This window comes from Lonchura striata, chromosome Z (assembly GCF_046129695.1).
Source record: "Lonchura striata isolate bLonStr1 chromosome Z, bLonStr1.mat, whole genome shotgun sequence".
NCBI classification, from domain to species: Eukaryota; Metazoa; Chordata; class Aves; order Passeriformes; family Estrildidae; genus Lonchura; species Lonchura striata.
The window spans coordinates 45,389,824-45,414,040 of record NC_134642.1 but is presented as its reverse complement, the minus strand read 5'-3'; the positions used below and the strand labels follow the sequence as shown (position 1 = coordinate 45,414,040).

At 38.7% G+C, this 24,217-nt stretch overlaps 1 protein-coding gene across 2 annotated transcripts; it reads left to right on the top strand.

Annotated features, from left to right (window-relative positions):
- Positions 1-5,948: 5,948 nt before the first annotated feature.
- Positions 5,949-18,144, top strand: SYT4 (synaptotagmin 4). 2 transcript variants are annotated; one of them, XM_021538917.2, is made up of 4 exons: positions 5,949-6,497; positions 9,198-10,006; positions 11,563-11,683; positions 14,653-18,144. In XM_021538917.2, exons 1-4 carry the CDS (start codon positions 6,464-6,466, stop codon positions 14,958-14,960), a joined length of 1,272 nt encoding a protein of 423 aa, XP_021394592.1. In that variant the 5' UTR covers positions 5,949-6,463; the 3' UTR covers positions 14,961-18,144. The 2 variants fall into 2 exon arrangements, with proteins under 2 accessions (XP_021394592.1, XP_021394593.1); XM_021538918.2 differs by having other exon boundaries at positions 5,952-6,497; positions 9,198-10,012.
- Positions 18,145-24,217: the final 6,073 nt, after the last annotated feature.

Sequence of the window (24,217 nt, the reverse complement as noted above, 5' to 3'; positions counted from 1 at the left end):
AATCATTAGTAGCTGCTGCCTCCAAAACCAAGGTCTGCTTCTTGACACCACAAATGTGCCAGTAACCCCCAGAGACCTGATTTTGAGGTGCTTTGGAAAGACTGTGAGTTCCAGTATGTATGGATGGAAATCAATCTGAAAAAAATAATGGCAAGAGTGAGTGCTTTTCTTTTTCCCTTTCTTCATCCACCATGTAGAAGTGCAGAGATATCTTAAAATGAAAAAAAAAAGGGAAAACAAAATAAATTTAGTTGTATGCTCAGCAAAACATTGTGCAAGCTGCCCAAATTCTGAAGGCATGGAAATACTGCTTTTCCTTGGAAGAACCTTATCACAATCAAATAACCAATGTTTCTTCCTCAATATAAAAATCACTGCTAAATTATTGAAATTCTATCCTTTACTCAGTCTTACAATTCTATCAAGACACTGGTCTACACAGTGAGATTAGGGAGAAGAAAAATACTAGGTTTGTTTTCTTTCTAATGAGAAAATTCAACTGTAGACTCCTCACACACCCTTAGGAATGGAGGTCAGACCTAAAACTACCTTATCAAACTTCGTCCAACCTGGCATTGATGACTTCCAGATCTGGGGTATCCACAACTTCTCTGGGCTACCTGTTGTAGTGATCTCTGGGGCATAACTGAGTTTCATGTTGAAAGCATTAAAGTACACTTCTATACAGCTGTAGATGAGCTAGGGGATTATCTCATGACACAATATAATTAAATTTCAGGCAGGTTGTCTAGACCAACCAATGTCATAGGCACCTCTACCCCACTCTTTGCTGCTGCTCCAGGTCTATACTACTGTCCTGTTTAACATCATATTCACTAGTTCTGTGTGAATGTTTAGGGCTTTTAGTGACTCTAGACACATATTCAGAAGCAATTCCACCAAGTCACAGAGAGGGAAAAGTTAATCTCTAGATTTGTAGGCCTGAAATTCAGTGGATGTGCTAGAAGATTATTCAGTTACCAAAATCCATGCCTCTTGTGCCATTTCAGAAGTTCTGTGGTATCCAGTGTAGCCATAAGGGACTGGTAAATACAGTCCAGAAAATGTACACCATTCTGCAGCAGAAACTAGAAGCCATGCTGAAGTATTTCACTGTAGCACTGAACATAAAAATGCATGAAGATGAATTTGTTAAAAACCTAGGGAAATATATCATAGGGTTAAATAGGCAGCAAGGCGAGTCTTCAGGTGATAAGTCCAGGGTTCTATGTGTGTGGCACTCAAAATGGTGCCTTTAGGCATTTAAGTAGCGTCAAAGGCTGAGAGATGAGACAGTGAGGGATGCTGGCCCTTTTCTACTGTCTAGTTGTGGAGCTAACTGAAGTAGAAATTAAGCAGAGTATTACTATCTAAATCCTTTGTAGATCCCTTTGAAGTTGTTTGACTTTCAGAGTGTTGAATGTTCTTCACTTCCCAAAACCAGGGACCAATATTGGTATTTTTGCTGAGGTTTTGTTTTGTAAACATGGCTGGAGGGCTTGATTTTTACAGATGCTGAGTAGTATTAATTAATGTCTGTAGTTTGGCACCTGGCAACTGCAGAACTCAAAATTGTATGCTATTTTTGAAACTGTCTTTCAGCCCCAGGGAAACATTCTACAGAGATGGAAAAGGGCCATTTTCCCAGCTTCACCTCATATATATAAATCACTGAGTTTTATTTTTAAGTGTTTTCTGATTTTGTGGAGGGGATTTGGGGTGGGGAGGAACTAGGTGGACATTTGTTTAAAATAACTTGGAGTTTTTTCCTTTCTTAAAAAGAAAGGATTATGTTTCCTTCACATATAGGCATGTGAATCTGAAAAATAGCAACAATTCATTTGCAGGTGTGGGGGCCACCTTTTCCAGCTCTACATGTGTGTTCAGAGACTTTGCTTTGGGAAGTGCACAATCTTTATCACTTAGCAACCACACTCCCTCTTCTTGTAGTAGCAGGAGGATGCCATGCACATGCATGTGCACCAGTAATCTGGTTTTCAGACCACAGACAGTCCTGTTGTGATACAGTCAGCCAGATAACATACTGTGATATTTTCCAGATGATCAATCTATTTTGATTCAACGCAGGCAAAATCTCATTCAGCTCCTTTTAATGTTCTGTCTCTGAGCTGGAAGTGTTTGAAATCATTGTTTGCTGGCAAAAGGAAAGAAATATTACCTAGGCAGTGAGTTCCTAGCCTAGGTTTGTACTGAAGAGCCCGTTGCAAACTGTGTGAAGTATACACAGTGCTTCCTTAGAACAGAGATAAACGTGAAGAACTTACAGCCTCAGAAATGAAGAGTCATTACTGTTTTGCAAGACAGAAATACCATCACTTAATTGGTTAAGAAACACACAGGGTTCACACGATTTTCCCTCTGGAGATTTGTCAGAAGTGCAATGAATCAGCAGTGGGCTGGTTATGTATCCTCATGCTTGTGGTACCTACAGGGGTGCACGTTCGTCATCCAGTGCTGATGACTCTGAGATGTACACTAGATGGTGCTTGCACAACACAGGCAGAAAACGTGTGTCTGTCTCAAGATGTGTCAGCAGTTCAGTGCTCCACCCTCCCCACCAAGTATTTTCCATGACGAACACTCTGTTCCAATAAGTGGAGTCCTGTATTAAATACAGAAGGTTCATGTGTGATGTAAAAAACAATCTTTATTTGCTATTTCGCTGATCAAAGCAATAAAGACATAAAATGACTACTTTTCATATCTGTAGATATGTTTATTCATGTGTCTGTGTATACACAGTCTTAGCAGCTCCAAGTTTCTAAAGACAGACTTGCTGTTGTGAAACCTTTTTTATGTTACTTTATTAAAGTGATATACATACAAAAAACTGAGATAAAAAGAAAGGCTCTCTACTCTATGTACAGCACACAACACCACACAAGTCTTAACTGGTATCTAAAAATCCATGAGCTGTCACAAATTTCTGAAAAGGAGGAAAAAAAAGAAATAAAAGGACACATATCTTCCCCATTTCACCAGCATCATCTCAGAAAATAAAAATAAAAGAAAAAAAGAAAACACTGAATGCTAAAGGGAATTATCTCTGTGAATTATTAAAATAAAGTACATATTGTGTAAAAGATTTTTATATATCCCTGGGATGTATGATAAACTAAACAGAAGAAAACCAGATTCAATCACTTTTGTAGTTCTGTGGGGTCTCTAAACAATGTATATTTTGACAAAGAAAGTCTTGGGGTTTACTCAAAAAAAGAAAAAATATTTAATAATTGCCAACAATAATTCAAGAGTCAACATAATATTTATCCCAGCTCAAGGAGAATAAATGCACTATCCAGATATACTATATATTGATTCACAGCCCTTTGTTTTTAAAGTCCAGACATAATAATTTACAATAATCAAATAATCCAGTTATACGTGTTTAACTCCAAATTTCTTTTAGGATTTTGTTTATTTCAGTCAAGTCTTAAGGTTCATATACTTAAAATGTAGTCTAAAATCAAATGTGATTGCTTTCAGTGTCTGCACATTTTGAGCAAGTCTGGGTTTTGGACAGGGAAAGAGAAGTGGATAGCAGGGCTAGGGGAATGAGCATTGCCAGAAAAAATAAAAAAAAAAAATGAGCCAGGTTTGCTTGGATTTGTGCCAACATGTGAATCCAGAGATTCCAAATTAAATTGTGCTGCCAAAACATACCAAAAAAGAGCTCTACAACAGTTTCTAGAGTCTTCTTATACCCAAACTTATCATACTCCAGGTGTTTGTAAGGGGAACAGTGGTGGCAAGCTATTCTCTGTACTTCATTAAAAGGAGTGGGATGTAATGATGATTAGGGTAGTTGGGTGCAGCTCTTCCTGCAAGAGTTTTGGAGCTGTATACTGAGACCCAGTTGCTGAAGGTATAGCAGAAGCAGATAAACAAAAACAGTATTAACCAATGGATTCTCAAGACCCAGGATATGCCAGGCACTTCATTCAGCTGTGTTTTTACACCAGTTTGACAGGTTGACTTAAAGGGAGGCTAACAGTACTAAGTTGGGAGGAGCTGTTAACTCCTTTGAGGGCAGAGAGGCCCTGAAGAGAGACCTTAACAAATGACAGAGATGGGAAATAACCAACTGTATGAAGTTCAACGAGGAAAAATGCAAGATTTACACCTGTGATAGGGCAACCCTGAGTGTCTGGACAGAGTGGGGGATGAGATCCTGGGAAGCTGTGCCATGGAAAGGGACCTGCGGGTCCTGGTCAGTAGCAAGTTGAGCCAGAAGTGTCCTGGCAGCCAGGAGGGACATCCCTGTCCTGGGGACATCAGGCCCAACATCAGCAGCTGAGCAAGGGTGGGGATTGTCCCACTCTGCTCTGAGCTGGGCCGGCCTCACCTTGAATACTGTGAGCAGTTTGGGTGCCATGGTAAAGGAAAGAGACAAAGGTCTTACAAGGTATCTAAAGGAGGGGTATGAGGATGGTGGAAGATCCAAAGGTGAAACAGTATGAGAAGTCTGTTGGTCTGTTCAGTTGGAAAAGAGAAGGCTGAAGGGGAACATTATCACTGTACACAACCATATATAAACTCTGTATATTTCTCATGAGAAGCAGCAGAGGGTCAGGCACTGATCACTTCTCTCTGGTGACCAATGACAGGACATGAGGGAAAAGCCTGAAGCTCAGTCATGGAAGTTTATGCTGGATGTTTGAAAAAGGCTCTTCCCCCACATAGTGGCTGGGCACTGCAACAGGCTTCTCAGGACAGAAGCAGTCACAGAACCAAACCTGGCAGAGTTTAAGAAGCATTTTGACAATGCTCTCAAGCACGCAGTGGGATTTTTGGTGTGTTCTGTCAGGGCCAGGAGTTTTACTTTGATGATCTTTGCAGGTCCCTTCAAACTCAAGATATTCTATGATTCCATAACCTTCCTAGTTTAATTTTGCTAAAATCCCAGGATCTTCACTGACTTCACTGAGAAGGAAGAATGTGCTTTTACATGGAGCAAGACATATTAGCTTCCAAGTGGCTGACCATGTAGTAAGGTCATGCCAGACAATGTCTGCATCTGGATTTTGCTATTTAGAGAAGCAACAACACCTGTTTCCCATTTATGCTGAAGAATTAGCTCCATACCTGGCTGCTGTACTTCCATTTAAATCCAGGTGGAGTCAGATGCCGGGTGCTGGCTTTTGCAGCTCTGTTTCACAAGGAGATAGTTTGGTTTATTATACACTCTAGACATTCTAGTTACAGGCAGCCTTGCTTTCTCATCCTGTTCCCCCCACATTTCTCCATTCTGCCACACTTTCCCTGTCTCCCCACCACATTCTCAGTTCACACTGGGAGACAAGACTTCTAAACCAGTGAAATCTAGAAGTAAAATCATCTCCTTCCCAGACCTGCAGGAAGATCAAGATGATTTCCAAACTGGAGGCTGAATGCTTATGTGGGGGTGGATGTTGGGAGGAAGCAGGGAGTAGGCACAGGGACAAGTCACATCTGGAGCTTTTGTGACTCAAATTCAGTAAATGTATCTCATCAGTCATAGGAAAAACGTGTGCTGTGCAGCTGGAGCCAAGGTGTCTGGACTCTCTCAGGTTGGCAACTCTTTCATGTTGTTGTTGTAACATGCACAGCTGATAGTTAATTAAGCAAATGAATAGATCTTACCCTGGCAAAAGAGGCACACTCATGTCTTTCAGAGCATGCACTGAATCACAGACATTGCCATTTCACTGTCTGTGTCCAGTGGAGGGGTGTGTGGGGGAGCTCATAACCTGCAACAAGGCAGTTAAAATAATCGATGAGTGCATATTCAATCCCAAGACAGGGACGGGGAGGGGGGTAGGAGGGTGTAGGAAGGGAGAGAGAGACAGAGAGGAAGGGAGGGAGGGTGTGGTGACTGGGGACGGGGGGGAGGGAGGCGGGAAAGGTGCTGATTTCAGCCCTGTAGCGTCAGGATTGCGTCAATTTGGGTTTCAACCACGTACTCAGTCTCAGAGCGGAGCTACTCAGAAGAGTCAAAACAGGAAGGGGGTTGCAAATCAGTGTGCAAAGGGGAGGACCGAAGATTCCCCTCCCCCCTCTCCTCCAGTCCAGTCATAGCCTCCTCCTCCACTGTCCCCACTGCTCGTGTCTCCGGGTTTTGGGTGGTTTTTGTTGTTGTTTCCTTTTTTCCTCTCTTTGTATTTTTTTTTTTTTAACTGCGCTGGCAAAGACGGTTACCTGGCGCCGTGAGAGCGGAGAGCCAGGGGACAGCAGCGCAGTGAGCTCGGTGCCCCGGGCGGGTCGCTTGGCATCCGGGGAGGCGGCTCCCGCATCCCGGACAGCGGCTCCCGCATCCCGGACAGCGGCTCCAGCACCGCGGACAGCGGCTCCAGCACCGCGGACAGCGGCTCCAGCACCGCGGACAGCGGCTCCAGCACCGCGGACAGCGGCTCCAGCACCGCGGACAGCGGCTCCAGCACCGCGGACGTCGCTCGCCGCCGACATGGCTCCGATCGCGGACAGCCGCCAGCAGTTCGGTAAGCGCGTCCCGGCCCCCGGCGCCCGATGAGCCGGGAGATGCTCGCCTCCCCGGGAGAAGAGCAGCATCTGCCGAGCCTCCCGGTGCCTCCCAGCAAGCAGCTTGTTGGGAGGGACCTGGTTTCCCCCCCGGCTCTCGTCAGGTCTCAGAAGTTGTACGAATTTTCTTTCTTTCCCTGATTTCTCTTCCTTAGTCCCTCCCTGTTCCTCTTTCCTGGTAAAGTACAGGAAGAGATAAAGAGATTTTTGTTAGGTGGGGTTTTGGATGAGAGGGGTTTGGTGTTGTTTTCTGTGTCTCTGTTAAAGTAATGTGCATCAAGAGTTACATGATGTAAATGCATCTTGTGCCACAGAGAAAATCTTTGTTCAAGGAATTATTAAAATAATTGTAATTCATTTTATTCTTATTGTAGGTCAATCCTTAGTTAAAGTGAAAGGACATTGCTAGGAAGATGAAAATATAGGATTTCAGTGTCCTTAACTGAACAGCTGCATCTTAAGCAACTCGGTTTCAATGAGAATAACCAAGATGACAATGAACTTTTCAGTTTTGTCATTTCTATGCCCTGGATGTAGTGAGGTACCAGAAGTTTCAGAAGCAGTCATGTATGTGCAATTATAAAATGCATACATATGTTATTTTAGTGAGAAAAGCAGTAAAAGGGAACATTTCTGAAGTCTGCTTTACAAATATTGACTCTAGCCTACATTACACTTGCTTTTGCAGTGGTTTGATTCAAGGATCATTCCACTGACTTAGTGAAGAGACTCCAGATTTATATCACATAACTAGAAAAATAACTTCTCCCAGAATCAGTAGGTGATGTTTGCTATAAATGCACTGCCTTGAATGTTAAGCAATTGATCCTGACAAAAGCAAAAAATTACTTTTTTGACACAATTAGCTGTAAATATAAAACCATTTTAATTACCATTTCATCTTCTTTCCTATTCTACCCACTTGAGGTTTCTAACCACACTTGTGACATCATGCTTGTCTAATTACTTATTTAAGAAAGATAATTAATATTTTAAACATAAAATTGATTCTACCATTGCTTTCAGTAGTTTTTGAATTAAAGTAGAACATAATATCCATTACTATAAAAAGTCTGTTATCTCATGAGAAAGTATTGTAAATGTACAAACCATTCTTAAAAGATATGTAAGTATTCTGATCAGTTTTGGCTTTCTATTTTATACCATATATATTCAAATTTCTGCAGCCCAGTGAATTCTTGAAACTCAAAACCTCATGCTTAAGTTAGGTTACTTTTTGATTATATATATGGTTGTCAGTCATTAAGTTCTTGCAATTAAGTGTATATACCGGTACAGCTTGTAGTCATCAGGAAAGTTGTCATAAAAAATTAATAGCCAGGCCTGATCCTATCTGAGCTGGAACATTATGTCCTACTTTGCTCTAACAGTATTGTTGTGGATTTCTTTTTCTGAATCATCGCACTAAAAAGCAAAGGTGTATTGGCAGCACATTTATCTGCTCAGCTTTTGACTGGATGAAGCTGATTTAGTAATGCAGGGGCATAGTTCTCCTTTACTCCTCTAGAAGGACCAAAGAGAAATAGAAATGTTACATAATTGCCTTTATGCATAAACAATGTCACAACATTAATATTCTAATGTGCCTCTACTGTTGTGGGGAAGAAAGGTTAAGCTCTGCTTGTTACATTGTGGGAGGTTTAAACTCACTTAGTAATGTTACTTATGGGCAAAATTGGATTTCTAATTAGTTGTGCTCATTTACCCTTTGATGCATGCTTTGAAGGGCTAATGATACTCCATATGTAAATAATATATCCACTTGGCAATGGAGGTTGTAACACTTGCTCAGGTTTCTCTTTATTCGGGTTAAGTATAATACTCATATTAAAACTGTAGAGAATTATGTTTCAATTTTTTTTTCTTTAATACTCCTAAGAAGTACTGACCCTTTCTGTAAACTGCCCATAAGCTTTGCTTCAGTGTCTTAAATGTAAAGCTTAGTAGCTGTCAATGATAAACATAACAAGATTTTTGAACTTACATGTCCTACCTAATGGCACATCCATCCGGAAAAGGCACTTTTTATATATTTAGTCTAAATTTTCTTGATAGGCTTCTTCCTGCAAAGTATTGAAAATCCCAGTGAAACTGTTGAGTGCTATAACCTCCAATTAAACTCACTTCTTTCAAGAGATACCTACAGGCCCTACCTATGGGATCAGACTGAAAAATAGCTGAGTACACAAAGTACTCTAAGAAACACGATGGAAAGCAGATGATGTATCTATAAGTAATATATATTTAGAGTGTGTTTTAGCTAACCAACAAACCTCCATAAAACCAAAGCTGAAAACAGCTGAGAGCTGGTATTATTCACAGATATATAAGCTCAAAAACTACACACAGAGGGTTGAGACAGTAGAGAAATTACGAACAGTGATTATTATTAGGATGGGAATAGTATTTTCCTCCCTAACTCTCCGTGTATGGAAAAATACTAGCATAACAAGCATGCCTTAGACTGGGACTGCACACTGGTGCCTGCAGGTGGCGAGCAATGTGTACAATTCCAGTCAATCCTGCTGATACCACTGTCTCATACCAGTTTGTTTTGCTAAATTATTGCTTTATTAAATATCATGCAGAATTCAGGGTACTGCTGCTTATGTGCTTGTTGCTATTTATTTAATTTGCAGATGAAATTCCTACAGTGGTTGGGATCTTTAGTGCATTTGGCCTTGTCTTCTCTGTCTCCCTCTTTGCTTGGATCTGCTGCCAACGAAAATCTTCCAAGTCCAATAAGACCCCTCCATACAAGTTTGTCCATGTTCTGAAGGGGGTTGATATTTACCCTGAGAATCTCAACAGCAAGAAGAAGTTTGGAGCAGATGATAAAAGTGAAGCAAAGGACAAATCGGCAATGCCAAAGAATTCTCTCCATCTTGACCTGGAGAAGAGAGATCTAAATGGCAATTTCCCCAAAACAACCACAAAAATGCAGGGCTCTCCAGATCTTGAAAATTCATCTCCTAAGCACTTTGCAGAAAGGAAGAAAGATTCGGTATCCCCTGATAGCTTAAAATCCATCACTTCTCTGTCATCTGAAGATAAACAAGACAAGCTAGGAACTCTCTTTTTCTCCTTAGAGTACAACTTTGAGAAAAAAGCATTTGTAGTGAACATCAAAGAAGCTCGTGGGCTGCCAGCAATGGATGAACAGTCAATGACTTCTGATCCCTACATCAAAATGACAATCCTGCCTGAGAAAAAGCACAAGGTGAAAACTAGAGTGCTGAGAAAAACCTTAGATCCAGCTTTTGATGAGACTTTCACATTTTATGGGATCCCCTACAGCCAAATTCAAGACTTAACACTTCACTTCATAGTCTTGAGCTTCGACAGATTTTCCAGAGATGATGTCATTGGAGAAGTCCTCATCCCCCTCGCTGGAATTGAACTCTCGGAAGGAAGACTGCTAATGGACAGAGAGATCATCAAAAGAAATGTTAGGGTAACATATTTTTTATTCAAAATTTGAAAATGTGAGAGGGTTAGCTATGATTCTTATGTAATGCTGCTGCTATCTTGGAAAGAAAAGCCAAAAAGCTCACCATGCGATTCCTAAGATGCTTTCCTAATGGTGGTATGAGGAGGCCATTACACAAATGCAACTAAAAAAAATTTACAACAAGCATGTTTAAAGAAATTGATAATGCTCTAAACTCTAATTTCTTATTCATCTGGTACAGCAGGCTTGAGTAGACCAATTCCAGTTAGCTCAAAACAGATTCAATCCCCACTGATTTGTTTTTAATGGCTTTTAAATGAAAGAATAAAAGTATTTATTTATTATTCCCTTTCTCCTCCATCCCCTTTTATATTTGACATAATTCTTTCTTAAATCTTACTGAAGTCAATGAAAATATCAACTGCATGGGTTGTGTAGCACATTTTTAAGGAATGTAGGTTGTCTTTAGTTAGGGAAGTGCGACCTGCTAGAGACCATATTGTTGATGTTGTAGCATGTTCTTGCATGTTGGTTCTGTCACCACCTTGTCTCTCATGAATTGTGATACAGGCTGCAGCTTTACTGAAGGTAGCCACAGTTGCCAACTGTGGAGCTGGAGTTAACAACAAAACTTCCTGACTGACTTTACTGGGACAAAAATATTTAATGCTGTGCTGTCTCAGCTCAGAATGTAAGGGTCAATTACAACCACCCCAGCTGAACCACAGAAATGCACAGGCATCACACACACATCTCTTAAATCTCTGCTAAGGAAGTGGAATGTGTATTGACTTTCAGCATGATTGGTTTCAAATGACAAGTATACTGCCAAATAAAATAAATGTCTACTAGGCAACATATATATAGCTAATACTGTTATTTTGCAATTCTATCGCTATATGGCAACAAATATAAGTATGTCACCAATCTTTTGTTGATAACTTATTGGTTTTTCTGGTGTATAAGGTAATATCTTGTCTTCCTTGCCTTCCCTCTCCCTTTGAAATAAACTACTCCTGCAAATTCAAATCAAATAATAATAGAGAAAATCTTTGATCTCACCTTTATCTCATGTATATTATACTGTGTTAGAGAGTGTCAAGGAATAAGATTTCACTGAAAGCTTGAATCCTTCCTGTTTAAAATTCTTTACCAAATATTTTTTCTTTATTTGTACTAGACTTTTTCTCTCCATTATATCTTCATGGAATTTTGCTTTGCTTAAGATAAATTTCTTTTTAGCTGAGATTTTTTTCCCTCAGGATTTCATTTCTATTCCCCAAAGATAGTGACGTCATATCAACTTATATTGCCCATTTATTTTTTAATTGTATTCAATTTGATTACCAATCACAGGAAAAGTTATATAATTAATACAGAAGTAAATTATAATCACTATGTTAATCAGAATAGCTATATATGGTATGTCCTTTTACACTGCTTCAGAGCATATATTTCTGTGACATTTCATAAACATCTTTAACTCTGGTTTAAAACTTGGTCAATATAAATAGTTATGTTCCTTTTTTGTGTTTGTCCTTTAATTTCCTCAGAAATCATCTGGTCGTGGAGAATTGCTGGTCTCTCTCTGTTATCAGTCTACAACAAACACACTCACTGTCGTTGTTCTAAAAGCCAGGCATCTACCTAAATCTGATGTGTCAGGATTATCAGGTAATGGTTTTAATAATGAATATGTCCTAAGAATTTAAAACAGAATGGCAAAAGACAGCTGAAATATGTCATCTCAGAGACTAAAAATATTCCATACATGCAGAAATGGTGTTTCTATTATTGACAGCCTATTCATTTGATTCATATCTAGGTCAATGCTTTATTTCCAGGGTATGTACTTTACAAATTTGTTCTTCAATCACATCAAAAAAGGTGACATCTGTTAGCAGTGGAAACCAATGAATTTTATGATTGTCTTGAACAGAACCCATCTGCCATAAGCGTGGGATGTTGTTTGCAGATACCAAAAGCTTTTATTTATGACAAAAAATGAGTTTATTTGTAGAAGCTCAGTATTGAGTGAGATCATCATATAATTTATCTCAGAAGAAAAGCAGCCTCTTACCTCTGTGTTGAATTTGGCCCACTGAGTATGAATGGTTTTTTGGCAAGGTGAAAAGATGAGCTGTGCCAGTGCTGGGAGGAGGCTGCAGCATGACACATGATTTATTGTGGGCCAAACTTGGGGTGCACTAAGAGGGATCAGGTTTTATGCTCTCTTCTCCTTGTCTGCTGCCATTTTGCATTCAGTGGAACCTCCTCTGAAGCCAATCCTAGAATTGCACATAGAAAACACATTAAGGCTATATAACATAATAACATTATAAAGTTTAATGTCCTGTATATATGACTGCCACACAAAAAACAACAGTACACAAAAAGGAGCTGTACCACCACATCTGCTGCTGCTTCTTTATAGAAGTTATAGTCATTCTTTCACTCAATCTTATGAAAGAAGCAGAAGAGGAAGTAGTTTTGGGAAACATTGAATAATTATCACTGCAGCCAATTTTTTATACTGCATATTACCTGAAAAGTTAGCCTATCCTGAACCCAATTCAACAAACCTACATGTAACTCTAATCAAATTCCATTTAAATCTTCCTTTTGATCTAAATTTTGTTCACATATCAAAAGAAGTTATGTATATGGAGCCCAACAATTTACTTGACTTAAATAGAGGATATGTACTTTTAAAAATCAGCCCTAAAAAAAATCAGATAGTGGTGTCTTCACAAAGACAGCATGACAACCAGGTGATCTCAATAGACCCACCTGATGTTTACCTAGATGGGAAAACAACTTGCTAAAAAGCCCTTCTTGTCACAGCATCCACCTGGACCCTATGGAACATCTATTGTTTACTGCAGCTCTTACAAGTAAAGCTGTAAAATTTGTTGGCATTTCCTGCATCTCCTAGGAGAGCCTTGCTGACTATAATGGGAGTTTCTGCAAGCAGTGATGTTGCACCTGGACTCCTACTCCATTTAAACAGTTTTCCATTATTTTCTATTTATCAATGAGGCCAAGTGCTATAGATATTATGGTGTCAGTAGCATACTGCACTCAGGACAGTCAAAATTTCCTCTGTGTCTTTTCCCTCATCCCAACATTAATCCTGGAAAAGGAGGAAGGTGAAGTGCTGTTTCTATGGGATAAAATACGCAATTCCACAATTCAACCTTCCTGTGAAGAGGGAAATTTTTTATACTCAGAAACTCTTCCATTTTCACAATCTCCTTGATTTCCATGGTCACTGAGGCTGAGTAACCTTTATTAGCCCAATAAAATAAAGTGGAACTCTTTAGACTTCTCCAGTAGCTGGTCAAAGGTGAAAGAAAACTTCCTCTAAAAGAAAATGGAAACCAGTATGAATCCACTGATTGATACTGATTTTTCTATTTCTAATGCTTGTATGACATAATAATTTCAAAGCTAGTGAGTGTTTTTATTAAGCCCTGGTTTAGAAATGTTCATTATAGTAATAGAATATGAAAGTGAAGCGGTATTCCATTACAACCAGCTTCCGGTAGACTATTGTCAGTTCAAGGAAAAACATAACTTTTACTTATCCAACTCTTTCAGCCTGATAACTGTGATATAAAATGTGTAAATACTGTTCAGCTTTAGTATTATTTTAGAAAAGTGTTCAGAAGTTCTTGATTATTAACTTGGTTAATTATTTACATTAACTATCATGTTTGACTGGGTTCAGTAGAGAAGATTTTGTACTTCATCACTACACCATGAGAACCTGGAAACAGGCCCACAATTTCACTGAATAAATGTCAAAGTATTTGAAAGGGCTCACTGAAAGAATAAATATGGCCATTATTGAAGACAATAGCAAAGGAACCTCACAACAATTAAATAATTATGATGAATGCAAACACTCAAAATTGGTTGACAGCTAAAAATATGGACATATATGGACATTTTCCTTTTCCATATTCAACAGTAGTACAGCACAAGTGTAAAGACAGATATACATTCCAACAGCAAACATACACTTACATTTAAAGTTTAGTGTCAAATCTGTTCAATAACAATTGGTGGCCTCAAATTAGTCAGGTAAATTGTTTTCTATAGGACCCCTGCAGAAATGTTATATCCATTCTCTCAGCCCAACTATATTCACTCCTTTCTGAAGATTTTCTTTTCATGTGTTGGAGTAGTGCTGTTGATTATACCCAAGTAGAATGTGTGGAAAACAAATTTCTATCACACATAAAAGTGTAACGATACATATTTTTCAGAGACCTGTATCATTTTGTGCGCTTTCAGACCATCTTTGAACATTGTAAAAGTGTTGTTGGTTTCATGGACTGCAAGACAGGATTTATCTCATAAAGGAAATATCTGCATTTGGCTGCAGTCTAAACTTCACTACCTGCCTTGAACACAATTTTGGTCACAATTTTGTGACCATAAAGGGAAATTAAAGGGGCTAATTCAGCTGTAAAGAAAAAAAAAATAAATTGGATGAGAAGAATCATCTTTAATAACTTGATACAAATACCCATTGTGATGCAATTATCTTGGATAATTGTGGAATTTACCATAGATTACATCAAGGAATTTCTAAACACTTTTCAATAGCTGATCTGTGCTCTTTTTTTTCATTGCAGACCCTTATGTCAAAGTGAACCTGTACCATGCCAAGAAGAGAATTTCTAAAAAGAAAACTCATGTGAAGAAGTGCACCCCCAATGCAGTGTTCAATGAATTGTTTGTCTTTGACATTCCTTGTGAGGGCCTTGATGATATCAGCATTGAATTTCTGGTTTTAGATTCAGATAGGGGGTCAAGGAACGAGGTCATTGGCCGGTTAACCTTGGGATCTTCAGCAGAAGGAACAGGTGGAGAGCACTGGAAAGAAATTTGTGAATATCCTAGGAGACAAATTGCCAAATGGCATATGTTATGTGATGGTTAGCAGGTTAGAGAGGGGATGGATCTTAAAAAACTATATATATTTCCATAGGCAAGGAGCATTTTTTTTCTTTGTTATGTATAATTACAAGCTTTTAACAACAATTTTTTTTTTCAGAGGGGGCAGGATGTTGAAATAAACTTTAATTGAATTATTAGAACAGAAGGTAACTTAATTTTCACAGTAAATAATCGAATTTCTATTTCATTAAACTTTAACATGATCAGTTTAGATTAATATTCTTCTAGAGTTTAAGGCGGCCTCTAAATTTTGAAACACTGTAAACTTCAAGAAGAACAAACTATGTTTTGAAAAAGTAACTTATTAGTGACTCATATTTAGAAGAAGATAACCTTACTACAATATATCCAGAAAAAAAACCACCTGTGGCTTACTAAGGAAGGGGATGGATCTATAAAAGCCATGGGGATTGAGAGTGAGTGGTGGGGGAAAATTTCTTCTGCCCCTCCACCAAAAACCTTCTTTTATGAAAATTTAATTATTATTTGTATTTTTGGTTACTTATACTTTGATCATCCCAAAGAACTAGCGTATTTTCTGTATTTTGCTTTACATATCACATTATGTAAACTATTTTTTTTACATGTTGAAATATTGTATAATTAATTACACTTGGACTTTTTTAGTGAGTTTATATATATAATTTATTTTATTACAGTGACCAAAATAGATACATACTTCAAACTAATGATAAGTTAGCATACATATTTTTTGTTAAAAGGGCTCCTTTACGGGTGACTGTACACATTACAGTATAGCTAGAATTTGGGGTTAGATATGGCTTGCATTTTTTTCCTCTAGGTAGGATTACACTTTAAGCATTTCAAGCCATACAAAAGAATTTTTGTTGAGATGAGGTAACATTCAGGATATTACAATCAATTACTTTTCACCAATTATATTTTAATGTTTCACTAGTACTAAAAAAAAAAAAAAAAAAAAAAAAGTTGTTTTTTTTTCATTTCAATAAAGAATAAACAAATAGTGAGACAAAGAAGAAAACCTTATTCTGCTGTTTAACTTTCTGTGTTTAACCTCCTGGAATGTAACAAAAGCCATTACAGTCAGTTCCAACATACAAACTCCAGTGCATTTTTCAAATTTTGCAGGAGAGGAAATCAAATTCACTTTATAATTTCTCCAATATTCTATAGCCAAAGTACTTGGAAAGTGCTTTGATTATATGAATTAATGTACGTTACTGACTGTATTGGAAATGGTGGTGGTAAGGAAAAATAGCATCCTGATTTCATGTCAGTGTGACACGTCTATTAAAAATTAAATTGTGTCAGGCTGAGGAAATATCAAGTGTAACAATAACAAGTGTACAAATAAAGCATTTAGACCTGTGAAGTTTAGTCTTGGTCACAACAGATAGGTTTTTAGGCTGTCAGAACTATAGCACAACTATAAGCAGATTATTTCCTAAAGTTTGTGCACTAACTTCTGATACAGAATTGTTTGCAAGTATTAGTCCTACTTCATTTTCAAATACAATATATATAAAGAAGATAGTGATATTCGTTGTTGACATAAGAACGGTTAAAAAAGTGGAAAACCATTTTTAGTATTTTTACATATGTCATTTGTCACGTGTAATCCCATTTGAGTGAACAAGACTACTTAGGAATTAAGGCACAGCTCATTGTGAGTAAAGGTAGCAAAATGGGCATGCCAGGTTAGAACAAACCAAACATACATTGAATGTCAATCTATTTTCATTAAACAGACCGAGGTCCTACTTAAAACTGTTGGGGATTTGTTGTCTACTTTACCTGTTCTCATATGGCCAAATTATGTTTGCAGGAAAGGACACTGAAATATGAAATATGCAAGTAGACAAATAGTACTGGAAGAATTCCATTGAGGCTCTTCCAGGTTTTGTGTCAGTATTTTCTCCAGTTTTTGAGAATGTGTTTGATACAACAGTGTTTATAGATTTCTGTAAAAATACATTTTCAAAATAACATAAACATGCTTTTTATGATAATGCTAAATGTAAAAATATTGCGTATTGTATGTATAAAGGAGAGGAATCTTTTTTTATTATTTCTTTAGAAAGCTGATTAACTGCTTAAGGGCTAGAGTTTACCAGCCACATTCAAGCAGAGCTAATCCAAAGCCACCAAATGAAAGATGCCCACAGGCTTCAGTGGGGTTTGAAGTGCAATCAGGGAGCAAAACTCCCTAGTCAAACCAGAAATGTCACTGGGACCATGGATATGGAAACATTGTTTCATCCAATGGAGACTGGGAGAGTTTAGATCAGTATGACACAACCAGATCTGTTACAATTTCTAAAAATTAAAGAACTGAGCTGGAAATCTGGAAATGATTGTATCAAAGATGCAATCATGGGGCATCTTGCAAATAAAATAGATGGAGATTTCTGTACGCTGGCCCATAAGTAGTTCCTTATCTTTAAAAATCAGATGACAGGCATCATTTGTCTCCAATGAACACAAAACACAACATTAGGGGATAACAATTTATCTTTTTTAATTAATGCTGGGCTGTGATGATCATCTTTCATTTTACATCCAACAAGCCATCACCAATTTTTTTAATTTTTTTTTTTTAGTTTTTATAGCAGCTTAAGGGTCAGTATTTCTGCCAGGTAAATGGCAATTTTTGCTGGGGGTAAATAAGAAATTTTGTTGGGAGTTGGAATAGGAAAGGGAAGCCAAGGCATTTTTATTAAGTCTAAAAAAAACACTGTAAATAGAGTTTTTTTTTCATTTAAAGCAATTCTCAGTTTGAAAAGTTGAGTAAAGACAACTTGTAACACATTTTAAACCAGAAAGGGGCAGGAGAGCGAATGTAGGCCTGTACTAAGGTGAGAAATTCTGCTGTTTTATAAAGTATTCAATTCTCATTGTGAATATCTTGAACTCTGTTAAGGATACTGTACTGTATTAAACATGTAAAAAAAATGATGTTTGTCTAAGTAGCTTACAAAAATAATAACTCCTTGAATGAGAGACTATCCATGTCTGGAGATCTGTCGTAATTAAATACCTGATTTGTTATGGTGTTGTAACTTAATAGAAGCTATTCAAGAGGAAGCATGGTGTATGAGACTTTGTAAGTTATTTGTGCTGGTTCTGTATGTTGTGCCATGTGTGTAAGACAAGAATAAACTGCTGCTTTTGTTCATTCCATCCCACCTATTATCCCACCTATGTATCTTTTTTTCCCCCAAAGATTCCTGCTGTTGTTTGTGTTCATGGTCTACTCTCATTCTTCTATAAGAAAACATTTGACTTGCAGTCTTCCTCTTCTCACAGAGATGGATTAGGCTTGTTCTGACAAATACTACCCAGGCACATCACATGTTCTTTATTCCCAGCTGCTTGCAGAATATGAGTCCTGAACTGTACTCTGCACTCAGGCTAGAGCCAGGAACATGGCCCATGACAGAAGATATGAGTCTTATAGGGACAGATATACAGATGCAAACAAGAAAAAATTCTAATATATTAGGCAGAAGGAGCAAGATTAAAGTAAAATTATCCCACTGTCATTCTAGTTGTTATTTACCCTGGCCAATCATGCTGTGCCACTTTTTCAGACAAGGAAGTTGTGTCAGGCTTCAGCTTGTCAGGTGAGTTTGGAAGTTGAGGTAGAGAAAACAGTCATTCAAGTGCTAGACCCGAATACAAACTGTTGTGCTCACTAAGATTATTGGAGTATTTACTGGCACAGAGACAGAAGTCATGCTGGGAAAGGAGAAGAGAGCTGCATCTTGGATACATACTGCCATTTAATGACTCCCATTGTGAACTCCAGCACCTGGAAGGGTTCCCTGATCCTTGTAGCAGAAATCAATTGAAGGATTCACTAGCCAGATGTATAAAATACAACATCTTCCACAGTTATAAGCTGGTATATTCTCTCTAAAAAATTTCCTGTCCCCAGAAGACAGGTCTTAAGTATAATACTGCTCTACTCCATCCTATGCACACACTTAATTTCTCTGCCTTGCCTTGTACAGTTCTCCTAAAACAATGGTGATTCACATGGTTTGCATTCCAGGCCCACTTCTTCAGGATGGAGATCAAGAATGTCTTTATGATTTGATCAAGAATATCTTTGTGTTTTCCAAATACAATGCAAGTGAGCCTTGGGGTGGAGTCTCAAAGCTAATGTTATGATTGCTATTTGTACCTCAAGTTGCTGCAACAGACCACTGAGAGAGCTCTCACACATATCCTCTTTACAGGATAAATCCCCAAGATCTAGCACTATTCTGTAAGTTCGTTGTATTTTATGGCATCATGGATAAAAACATACTTAACACATGGTAAATTTACATAAACACAGATGGCCATACACAACACTTTTTATTCCTAAAACAAGATTCAAATATGGTCTATGTAAGCTGCTATACTTCATGATGTCTCATGGAGGTGCTGAACAACTCACTGCATTCTTGCAGCTGCTGTAAGTGGCACTGACACTTATTTGCTTTGCTGATGGTGACTCCTGAGCAATTATCTCAATTCAAAAAGTTCTACCCAGTTGTCACAGGCTTTTTCCATATTTTTAACCCTCCATCTTTGGGCTGAGAGCAGCACTGTAGTACTGCCTACAGTTGCAGCATAGAAGAACTATATAGTTAGGTAGAATCAAAGGACCAAAATCAGAAAAGAAGAGAAATGAAAGAAGTTAAATGCTTTACTATGTTTTTACTATGCCTCCATTGTTATGCCATTATTGTCACTGAGTTCTTCCTTACACCACCAAAGAACATTCTGCATTCACAAGTGTGAATGCTCTGGTTTCACCACCGCCAGCAACAAAATCAGGTGTTGTCCTGAAAAATCTGTCAACTTCTGCTTCAGCCTCAGCTGCACCACATAAGCCCTCACACCTCTCACCCTACCCCCAGTACTCTGCAGTTACCCTTGACATGCTCTGAATAAACCCTGGCAGCACTGTTCATACCCAGATGGAAGAGCTGTAATACTCCAAGGGCTGGAAAAGATTTGGCAACAACATGGGTCCTGGTCTCATTGCAAGGACCAGACTTCCTAGGATATCATCAGGGTAGGTTGGCAGGTTGGGCATCCCTCCCCATGAGGATGGTGTCTCCAGTATCTCCCACTCTCCTTTTCTTCTCTGTGAACACATACCCTGTGTTCCTCCAGGCTGAGGATGACTCCTTTGTCCCATCCCTGGACACTGAAAATCTCACCAGTTTCTGTCATGTGGCAGTGCCCACCCTCACTATTCACTCCTCCTGAAGCTGCAGCAGCCCCAGCCATGTAACTCCCACATATTTTAGAGTTTCTGTAATTGTGTAACTGCTTCTTCTTAAAAAAGCAGCATGTAATTCACCCTGCAGATCCTGTGGGATTTCTTGCTGTGAATCTTTCTGACAGCAACATGCTCTTAGGTCAGTAAAGAACAGGTTGGGTCTCACTGGAAAATGCTCAGCCTCCTCTCATCCTGACAAAAGAAATTTCACTCATTACTGAATCTTTTTCTTCTCTTTGGACAGTCTCTCAAGAAGGTTTTTTATAGGTGACTGAGCTGTAAGAAGATGTGGTTTTGCATTTTTGTAAGTGGATGATGCAGCATGGAATTTGGTTTAAATTAAACATGCAGGACTGTCAGGTCTCACTATAAGTAAGTGCTGTGCTACTGAAAGCAGCTTCACTGGGGCTGAGCACACACACATTGCTGAGGTAGCAGTCATGTGCAGGAGTTCTGAGTCATAGCATTTTGGATTGTGACTTAAACTAGAACAGATTGTTTGCAATATAGGTTAATGTTGCAGAAAGGTCCCCATCTTTCTTTCTCATAAGAAATACTGTGTTATGAAAGGCTCTAGTTCTTAAAAAAAAAAAAAAAAGAAAAAAAAAAAAACAACACAAAACCAACCAAACAACCAAAAAATACCAAGAAAAAGAAACACAAAATCTGAGATGCAAAATTAAATATGCATAATGAAACACAATAAGACTGTTTTCTTTAAAAATTGCAGGTGAAAGAGTATCATTGTTAAACAGTATAATAGCTGTTACAGTTCTTTTTTTTTTACCAGCTAAGGGTGCTGTATGGTGACTGTGATATTTAATTTAGTCTTGAAGACAGCCCCAGAGATAACCATGAATTTTCCCTGACAGATGCTGTAAATATTTTACATGGCTCAGAAAACACAACTGTTTTAATGGAAAGAAGTATTTCACATTATCATTTGCCATATTGATTGCATCTTCATAATATCTTGTCAATTAAATAGCCTTTAGGATTGTGTGAATGAAAGTTTCTAGTTGAAGAGGGAAATCTCTGTATGCCTGCATCTGAAGTGCCTCTGTACACTGATTTGTAGGGCAAATAAACAGTATTCTAGCCTCAATTTTCCTTTCAGTATCATGGGATAAAGCTTAACAACATCAAAAGCAGATACTAACTTTATGACTTTGGTTATGAATTATTATTTTTGCTGTTCTCCAAGGTTGTAATGTGTATCTTGGGGACTACATTTTCTTGAGATAAATCCTTCAGAGCTGTATGCTGCAGTGGATATATCTGGACAAGAAAGTAGATGTGAATCAAAAAAAGGTATATAACAATAAAGAATTATCTCAAGCTAAAATCAGAAGTTATATTAAACAGCAATAAAAGGTACAGATAAGTAAATCAGTTTGAAAGGCAGATGAGTAAAATGCTGCCAGCAAAGAAAAGGAGGTAGAAATCTGATACTTTTACAGAACAAGCAAAACCAAGGTGCAATTAGCCCCTGATGCACATTTGTAAGTCCTGTGAGGAGTGGCTGAGGGAGCTGGAAAGGGGCTCAGCCTGGAGAAAAGGAGGCTCATGGAGAATCTTGTGGCTCTGCACAACTCCCTGACAGGAGGGGACAGCGTGGGGTTGGCCTCTACTCCCAGGGAACAGGGACAGGATGAGCAGAAATGATCTCAAACTGTGCCAGGGGAAGTTCAGTTTGGATATCAGAAGGAATTTTCTTATAGAAAAGGTGTTAAGCATTGGAAGGGGATGGATGCCCAGGTATGTGGTGGAATCACCACCCCTTGGAGGTCTTCAAGAACTAACTGGAAGTGACACTCAGTGCTCTGGTCTGGGTGACAAAGTGGGGATCAGTCACAGGTTGGACACGATAGTTTTCCAACCTAAGTGATTCTGTGATTATGTGATTTGTGTTGGTTGTTTTTCATCTTATTCACTCAGTGAAAGCAGCATATCCTTATTAAAATAAGATATTAGCCTGCTTTGATACACACTATGCCCACTGTGTGTGATTGGTGTTGCCCTTCCTTTGAACAAAGTCTGCAAGGGTTGAGTATTGACGGTCTTTATTAGTAGAAAATTTGCCTAAGGAACTGTTGTTTCACTGTTAGGAAGTGTTGGGCTAAGGCTGATGCTGTTAGTTCTGGACTGATATAGTGACCAGGAAGCTCTGTTTGTCTCAGGTGCTCCTCTAGTACACAGGAAAAGCCTTTTGCTTTCATTGTCTGTTAGGAGACTCAAAGAGAGAATTTTTGACCAGGGATATGTTTAGAACAAAAGGTTTGGTTTACTGCTCTGCTCCAGGCTTTTTGGACCACTGCATTGTTTTCAACTTTTTTAGTAGCTACTAAAACTGCCTTAGTTTGGCTGCCCTTAGATGTCATTTTCATAGGTGTGAACTGATCAAGAGCAGCCCTGCCAAGATAGACTTGGGGTGCTGGAGGATGAGAGGCTGGACCTGCCCTGGCCATGGCACTCCCATCCCAGAAAGTCATATCCAAGCCTGCATCCAGAGCATGGTAAGCAGCAGGTCCAGTGAGGTAAATTTGAGTTTCTGCTTTCATGAGACCCCGCCTTGAATGCTGCATCAGCACAAAAAAAAGACATCGACCTATTGGACTGAATCCAGAGAAAAGCCACCAGGATGATCTGTGAGAGCAAGCACCTTTACTATGAGGAAAAGCTGAGAAAAATGGGATTGTTGCCTAGAGGAAAAAAGGCTTTGGGGCGACCTAGTCCTGTCAGTACTTGAAGGGAGCCTAAAGGAAAGTTGGAGAGAGGCTATTTACAGAGTAAATAGACTATTTATATTATGGAGTAATGTGATGAAAAAACAAGAGGGAATGGTATTAAACTGAAACAGAGAAGGTTTAGATATTAGGAAAAAATTATTTTCTTTGAGGGTGGTGAGACCCTGGCACAGGTTGCCCAGAGAAGCTGTGACTTCCCCATCTCTGGAAGTGTTAAAGGCCAGGTTGGAAGAAGGTTTGAGCAATCTAATGTAGTGAAAGTTGTTCCTGACCATGACAGTGGTTTTGGAATGGGATGATCTTTAAAATCCCCTCCGATACACACATTCTGTTATTCACCCAAACAGACAACCTACATTTGTTACTCCTCCTGCACCCATTTCTCACAGTCATGGTTCTACTACATCCACAGCCAAATTTTGAATTTCTGATACAGTTACCAAGGTAAACAGATCTTCACAGGCTTTCATTGAGACCTTCCCTTGGATATGGCTAACACTGCCAAACTTCACACCCACAAAAGTCTCCAGTGCTTCTTTCTGAATATACCTTTCCTGCCTATGTTTGTCCCTTAAACATTTGTGATATGCAGCCCTCCCCATAAAACTTTCTGGGAAATTTTTGCATCTTCTCACATGTAAATTAAGAGATTACACATCTCCAGGGTTAATAATTGTACTTACCCAAACTATCAAATATTTTGTGCTTGGTTACTTTTGGAAGTATGCTTAATCCTTGGGGAAAAGAGCACAAGTAAAGGGTGGAGACTTATCTACAGCACTCACATGTGGGCAGAGTACATGCATCTGATGATGTCTATTTTATTCTGACCATAACTGGCTGCATTCCTGAGGGATGATGGGTCAGTCTGGTCTCAACAGGAAGGAGGTGTTAATTCTTTATACTTCTCAGGGTGATTTTAAACCCCAGTGAAAGCACATTTGCAAACCCTATGTAGATGAGTATTGCTAAGAATTGTTGTGAAAGTGATCAAGTCAGAGCTTGTGCTTGCCTGGCCTTTTTTGCCTTTTCAGTGATAATTTGCAACTCAGAAACGTAAGAGAGTTATGATACCCTGAGCTAAGAAATATCTGCAAAAAGATTATACTGTCAGCCAGCACCAATTATTATGATTAAAACCTGATGTAATAATAATGCCTGTCCTACAATCCCCTTGACAATAACTTTGTTATATATACATAGCACTGCAAAATAGCATTCACACAGACACTT